General features: G+C 47.6%; 1 protein-coding gene across 1 annotated transcript; it reads right to left on the bottom strand.

The window, feature by feature from the left end:
- Positions 1-281: 281 nt before the first annotated feature.
- Positions 282-3007, bottom strand: LOC139689597 (sodium/calcium exchanger Calx-like). Its single transcript, XM_071586759.1, has one exon. It carries the CDS (start codon positions 2208-2210, stop codon positions 282-284), a length of 1929 nt encoding a protein of 642 aa, XP_071442860.1. The 5' UTR covers positions 2211-3007.
- Between the last annotated feature and the right edge of the window lie 4931 nt (positions 3008-7938).

The raw sequence follows: 7938 nt of genomic DNA, 5'->3' as shown, positions 1-7938 counted from the left end.
ATCAAAATCTTTCCTATTTAATTAAGCTGATCCTCATAAAATTAAAAAGAATTGGGTCATTAAAGGCTACAGTTTTACTAGCGCAACAAGTAATGATAAAGCATCAGTAAACGCACATAATTTGGAACTGATTCACAAGAGACAACTAGTATAAACTAAAAGGGCTTAAAATTGAAAATATTCCATTGGACTAATTAATAGGTTTCGCAAAATACATTGTAGTCAGCGAGAGATTGTTTGCAAAAAAGGAGGAAAAAAATCAAAATAGTTCATCAGTAAACTCACTCTGTCTCATTGTTCTCGAAGATGATTTCCCCTTGGACCGCCTCGAACTCCTTCCCGCCCTTGGCAGTGCCGTCCTCCGTTTGATAAGGAAGGGCCACCTTCCCCCTCGCACCGCTCCACCGCGACACCTTCAACTCCAACTGACCGGCCGACTCCACGATCTCCACGTCCCTCTCCGGAAACGCGAATATACCTCCGTGGTCGTCGTCCAAGATCATGACGGTGGCCAGCGCCGGGGACACGAGCTGCACCGCTGCCTCCGAGTCGGTGGGCGACGCAGGGCTGCCGGCTCCCCTCGTGCCCCCGTTGGCGGCCGGAGGCCCGGGAAGCGGTGTGCCGTCCGGATTGGCCAGCCGAAGGTTGCTCAGTCGCACGTAAAAATGCTCGTCCTCCTCAAACACGTCGTCATCGAGTACTTGCAGATTGATGCTGGCAGTCTCACGGCCGGGTCCCAACAGGAGGGTGCCCCTCGCGGCCACGTAATCGCTGCCGGCGTTCGCGGTGCCGTCTTCGGTTTCGTAGTCCACGAGGACGGCTTGCTCAGGGTTTCCTCCCTCCCTAGCGACCCTGACTTCGAAATCCCCGACGTTCTCCATAACCGTGTAGTGCCCTGGATCGAAGAATATCTTGATTACATTGCTGTCAGACTTGGTGGTATCATCATCTATGGCGATTCTTTCCGTGGACTTTACGCTGGACTCCTTGTTCACCTTTTCCTGCATCTTCTTCATCAAGTTTCCGCTCCCTACCATTTTCCTAGTCGCCTGCATCCTGTAGAAGGCGCGAGACTTGGGTCCTCTGGACAATGCTTCCTCTCTGGCCATGCTCTCCAAAGTCTCCATGTCGAGATTTGGGTGTTTCTGCCTTAGTTCCCTCAATACCCTGATGAACTCCCTTCTGCTCTGCTCGAAGTCCCTCACCTCCTCACTGGCATCCTCTTCCTCGAAGTGTTTCAGACCGTCGACCGACCTCCTGGGACCGCCTACGTGGTTCGACGCGCCGTCCTTCGACGCTCCGGCCGGACCCATTTCGACGTCGCCCTCGGCTTCCACGACGACCCCCCTGCGGTTAATCCTATACCTCTTGTTCAGGTATTTGTATATCAGGAGGCGCCTGTCGGCGATGTAGGCCGTTATCACGGTGAGAGGGAAAAACAGAAAGGTGACCGCACCCTCCCATACTTCCACTTCGCCTTCGGAAATAACCGCCAAGATGAGGTACAACCAGACGTAAGCGAAGACGGACCAAGTCGCCGTCACGAAGAACACCCGAAGATGCTTGATCTTCCTGACCTCCCCGTCAGGTATGACGTAGACGCAGTAAGAAATGATGACGAACAGGTTGAAGGCCGCGGAACCCACGATCGTGCCAGGGCCTAGGTCTCCGGCTTCGAAGTTCTTCGCCCCTATTTCAATGATGGACAACAGGATCTCGGGGGCCGAGGAGCCCAAGGCCATAAGAGTCAAATTGGCCACTGTTTCGTTCCAAACCCTCACCACCACTATTTGCGTCTCTCCCGAAGACCCTACGCTGACGGTCACCTCTTTCTCTTGCGAAGTTATCACTTCGATGGAGGCCATGAATCTATCTGCTATGATGGACACTCCTATGAACAGGTAAGCCAATGTTATGAAGTACACCAAGCCTCTGGAGACCCTATCGCCAACGCTAAGGTTTTCCTGAGGGTTCCACGCAGGGATAATCAGGCCATCGGGGCAAGCCGTCTGGTTTGCCTTCGCGGCACGTTGATGGTGGATCGGTGAGTCGGAGGTGATGCCCATGCATGATGCTATATGGTGGGCAACCAAGAACACGAGAGCCGGGTAGCACCAAGAGCCCCACCACCTCCTGGCCCTCCTCCTCCCCCCAGCCTCCAACCCAAGCACTGAGGGGGCGATTATACGGCTCACACCGAAAGCACCCATCACGATTTTTTTTCTTTTGAACTATTCTCAAGAACTCTCAAAATAGAGAAATATTAATAATAACAAGAAGAAGAAGAAGAAAAATCAAACTGCAACAAACTTTCTTCTCACTCTTTCCCCTCCCTCTCGATCCACTTAAAACGAAAACCAAAAACAAAAACCGAGATTGAAAAATAAATATTTAAACAAAGCGGGGGAAATGCACACACGAATTTCAAATTGTTACAAACAAATAAACTTAAAAAAAGAGCTGCCGACTTGCGTGATCCTCCACCTCTTTTATCTTTTGCGCGAAAATAAGGGTATTAATCCAGATGGAATCCACACGAGAAAGATTGTTTTCACTCACATGCACATTTTAATATCCCCACTTTATCCTTCAATTTTCACCCCACAAGTATAATCCGTGCGACCGTAACCGCCCTCCGCGAAGCTCTTCCCTTAATTCTTCCTCAGGAAACACTCCTTTACTTCGTACTGTTATTACCGATAATATCTCTGATTCCAGGGCACCACACGAACTTGGGGCTACCGCACCAGATCGACGCAGAGTTTCTCACTCACTTGACGACTGTAGCGCCAAAAGCCGTCGCAAAAACCGCGCCCCATCGCTCGGCCACCCTTCTCACGGCATCAGCACCACGAGCACCCGTACGCGTAGCCAGCCGGAGCTTCCATGACGTGTTTGGCCGATTTGGGGGAGCGATGCCGCCGGCCGCCGCTCGCTCGATCGCCCGTTCGCCGAGATACAGCTCACGCGGTTGCTTAAAGAACTTAAAGAACGGCTTCCCAACACCTTCTCCAATATAACCTGCTCCCTAGCTCCTCGCACGATCCGTCCCCTCCCCGCCCTCACTTCCCCTATCGCCCCTCAGATCTCCCCCTTCTCTCCGTCGACCCCCTCCCCCCCTGGGACTCGGACACACTACGTCACAGGGTCTTCTTCCCCTCGGGATGGTTTCTTTCAAATGGATCTCCACTCCGTAACCGGGCAGCCGGGTTTTTTATTGCAGTCCGGGACAGCGGGCCGAGCCGCGGGACCGTCCCAAGTCGACGGCGCGAACGACACTCCTCCAGACCTCTGTCTCGGGCAGTATTTGGGAGGGCGTGGGGTGCGAGACCCGCTGGCGGGGTGAATGTTTCCCTCTCCACGCGGTTTGATGCGCCACGCGCGAGACAGGGGTCTCCGAATTCCCCCCACCCGTCCCCTTCCCACCCTCGCTCACCCCCCTCCGAAAACTCCTCCTCTCTACCCTCTAGCGAAGACTACCCCCAGACGTCCTCCGGCTTGATAGCAGCGGCCTTTGTCTCCTTCCCTGCGACCGGACTCCCAGCTGCCCCAGTGAAACCGAATCGAGGGCTCCCCAGTCTATGGCGATCACACACTCCACACTCACACTCGTTGGAATACGATGTGTTTATACTCGATTATGAACTCACGCTACCGTGTAGTTCCTGTGATAGCTTAGTCACTCGCCTACCGGATTCATGGCCACGGTGGTTTAGGAAAAAAATATTAATCTGGGAGCAATGCGTTGAGGAAACAGTGGCCGATGGAAGTCGGTTAGGGAATATCGAGGTAGCTCTTAAGAAATAAATATTGTAAATTAATCTATTTTCCCTGCAGCTTTCGATTTTACAGCATGAAATTCACTAGTTCAATTTTGTTTATCTTTTACACAATCCAGCGAGATCTACGCATAAAAGAGTGTATTTTTAATTTGCTATAGGCCATTACATTTTTCTAAAACATTTTCTTCTATTATTTAAAAATGGACTTATTTAGGCAGTGCGATTTATTCTGCCTTCCTATACGATCCTGTTACTGGCCCATTCGAGACGAGAGAGCGAAGGCAACATTTTTTTTCCATCCAAAATCGCGTGCTTGCGCAATTGTTCGCGAATCTCTTTCCGTGTGCGGGACAATGGGGCGGAAACGACAGTGAGAGGGGGTGGTTGACTAAGCAAAGTCCTACTCACACACACACATATGCAATACACACACTCAATCTGGCAAAGGCAGAGGGTTGAGGGTCGCTTGCTAAGTGCGCGGTCGAGGGGAGCGGGACATGCGGGGGTAAGGGGCAGCACCTCGTCATAAAGAACACAGGGGGCGTGGACGGGCAAGGACGCCCAGAGAGCGGCGAACGCGTCCTTCTCTGGGCAGAGAGAAGCTCCTCGAAACGAAACCCTCTTCCTGGCAGCTCACTCACACGACTAGTTCGGGGCGGAGGGCCGTGAATCAAAGCGGCCGGGAGGCGCCTCTCCGCAGGGCGGCGTAGGGGGTCAAACGCGGTCTCGGAAGGGAAGGGGAGGGGTCAGGGCAGGGAGCACACGTCCGGGAGGAATCACGTTCCTTCACCAGCGGACGGGCTCCACTCGGTTCGACGGCGTAAGACTTCCCGTCGTGGGAAGAGGAAGCGGAACGATTGCGCTCGCCGCGATGAGGTTAAAATGGGGAGCGTCACTGTCAGTCGTGAGAGGCAAGGCGGAAGATAAAAAAAGAGGCCTTGTTAGGCTCGCACGCCGAGTGTTTTTGAGAGAGAAAGAGCGAATTTCTGCGAGCATATAGTGGTCACTCGAAGAGACGGGAGAGAAAGGGAGAGAAAAGAACAGAGAGAGATAGAGAGAGAGAGAGAGGAGGGGTTGTTGCTCCGGGGGAGGCCTCGTGCTAACTGCGGCGGGGCCTCCCGATCCAAACGCACACTGCGACCGTGGCGGCGCCAGGCGGGGAGAAATCGTAGGAGTGAGTCCGGCAGTGGGGGGTTGCTGCTTTGGCGGGGGGTGGGGCAGGGGTGGCATGGAGGGACGCATGGCCATCACACACACTTAAAACACCACACACACGATACGACCATACACACGCACAAGCATGCGCTCCCCCTTCCTTCCGCGCAACCCAGACACGAGGCAAAGTGGTGCCGTTCACCCCCTTGGTGACCAAAAAAAAACCTCCACCTCTCTGGCCTTCACTCGGCCCCGAAACCCATGCCTTCCCGGCGGGCGAATGAAACCTCCCGCTCCGGGAATCTCCTTTTCCCCGACCCCCTCCCTCCCTCTCGGCTCCGCCACAACCCCGCACGCCCACACCTGTCGGGGAAGGGCGCAGGGGAGTGAATTTGACGGAGGCGCTGGACGGCATGCGTGCAGAGGGTGGTGCCCTCGTCCGCCACCCTCGACCCCGCTCGCTACTGGAATAGTTAGGACAAGGGAGTTGGGAATCAAACAGTACAATACTCCTCTCTCTTGGGGATAAGGCATGCCGTCTTCGGAATCCAAGGAGGTAGTGTTGGAAAATCATGTTGTGGCTTAAAAAGTGTGTCCACGTTCGGGTTCTCGTAAAACACGTTCTTCTTTGAGATAAGAAACGCTATCAAGTCCTTCCATGATGAGAAAAATCGGGTCTATTTTTTGCGCGCTTCAACGGATGTCTTCAAGTAGGCAGAAATCATACCTTTGGTCCCGACGACGCATCTTGGAAATAGCATTTGTAAGGCACCATCGACTCAAAGTATAAAAATTATGAGACGAATTGCCTCCGAGGGTATTAACGCTGTGGTGTTGGTCTTGCATTGGTGAGCATGATCGCTTGAGCTCTGATTATAATAAATTAAATTATATTTGCTAGGTTTTAAACACTGTATACGGTGACATATCAACATCCACTCGAAAAACCTGAATAAATAACCCACGATCTCGATGTGACGCTTGAGAACATGAGGCGTTCATAAACTGCTCATCAGACAAATCGCATTATTGCAAAAATACGCATTTGCATATTTCGGGCATCATTGAATTCACATTCATTATTTTATCTTGTGATCACGTCCACCGTGAGGGTTATCCCTGCAAGATAAATTATATAAATAAAAAATTAAACTGACGAGCTTTTTCTAAATTTAATATTTCGGTCTCTTTCGTTGTTATGTCTATGTAAGGTCTCTATTGTTATGTCTGTTATGTTAATTTGTAAAAAGGACTCTGTCATGATAATTATTGTTTTTACCAAGTGCATTCAAAATTTGTAGTGTTATAGGGCAACTGTCTGGTTAACTGATAGGTAAATATCCATCGGATTTTATCTCTTGCCAAAGCCCTAATTATAGTAACAAGCGCAACAAGTAACTACGCATGCATTAGCTTTAAAGCGAGACGAGCGGCGTATCTCCATTGGAACGAAGAAGATATTATTTCGGTGGATATTGCTTTACCTCAAAGCCGAAGTAACGTTTTTAAAAGTTTTTTTTAATGCTAAAATTTTTACCGAATATTTCCTCTCTGCAAAATAAATGAGTAAAAAGATTTTTCAATGTCAAACTCACGTTCTAAAGCTCCTTCCCTTGGTCCTTTCATATTACAGACCTGAAAGAGGTAACCATTGAATTGGATCAATGGGAAATTTGAACTCTGAGAGTAAACTTCATTGGAATTCATTGGGGCTTTTGATGAATATTCCACCGTTTCATTATCTGATATACATGGTGCTCCGGAAGACTTCGTAAAATAGTAAAATAAATATCCTTCCGTAGTAATTTGAAGCTCAATTTTATGAACACATTTCAAAGAAACGATTCCTTTGAATTTCTCATATCTTCCAAATGTTTTTATTAGGAACTGTGAACAATTAGGAATTTTGGGAAGATAACATCCATTCACTCGTTAAATAAGGTACTCAATCGTATTTCCCCATGAAAAGTAAGCATTTTACTTCTTTATTAAATGTTAGCAATTCATATTTAAAAATTAATACATAATTTTGAAAATCACGGTAACCAAAGAAGAAGAAGATATTTTAATTTTTCAAATGATTTGTAATAATTAACGATCGTTAACTTGGAATTGGGCTTGTTGCTATTAACAAGCTCAACCTGAACACATCGCGAGATTGATTGTACGTTTATGCCATTACACTCTTCCTGTATTTAAACTGTATGAATTATAGTTACGATGTCACAACACATATTCAAATACTGAGAAGGTTTATTTTACTACCGTGCAAACCACCGATATGGTGTGTGGCAGGGGGTGAATTACCACCAGAATCCCTACATCCCCTATCGTTCGTGGTAAAAATGATATCTTAAATCTGTCTGTTCTAGACTAAATCGCTCTGATTTTACTGGCATGATCCCTCCAACCAGAGTACAATGAGGGGGGGGAATGAAATATTCATATCCATATCACTGTTATGAACAGATTCATGCAGAGTAATGTATACAAGGAATGTGTCAAATATAAAATGTCTTCACCGAGACAAATATATATACCTGTATATATGTGTGTGTGTGGTTATACATTTATATATATATATATATATATATATATATATATATATATATATATATATATATATATATAAAATGCATATATATATATAATGCATATATATATATATAATGCATATATATATATATATAATGCATATATATATATATATATATATATATATATATATATATATATATATATATATATATATATATATATATATTGTTCGTAGTTCACCATTGTCGATTTTTTCCATTTCTATGCACACAGGGAGTATTAATCGCACACTCTCGCAACGTGGTATCTAAGGAGCGGTTTTCGACTTTGCTGGTAGAGATTTAACACCATTTCAAAAAAGCATGGAATATAGCCTGGCGCATTTAAAATGTGATCCAGGAGGAACACGGACAAACAGAGAAGAAAGAGGAAGCTGTCTACACCTCTGCCGTTTCCCTTTGCT

This window comes from Hetaerina americana, unplaced genomic scaffold, assembly GCF_022747635.1.
Source record: "Hetaerina americana unplaced genomic scaffold, ioHetAmer1.1.p SCAF_253, whole genome shotgun sequence".
Lineage (NCBI taxonomy): Eukaryota > Metazoa > Arthropoda > Insecta > Odonata > Calopterygidae > Hetaerina > Hetaerina americana.
Note: the sequence above shows the minus strand (reverse complement) of the source record. Positions and strands in the feature narration are given on the sequence as shown.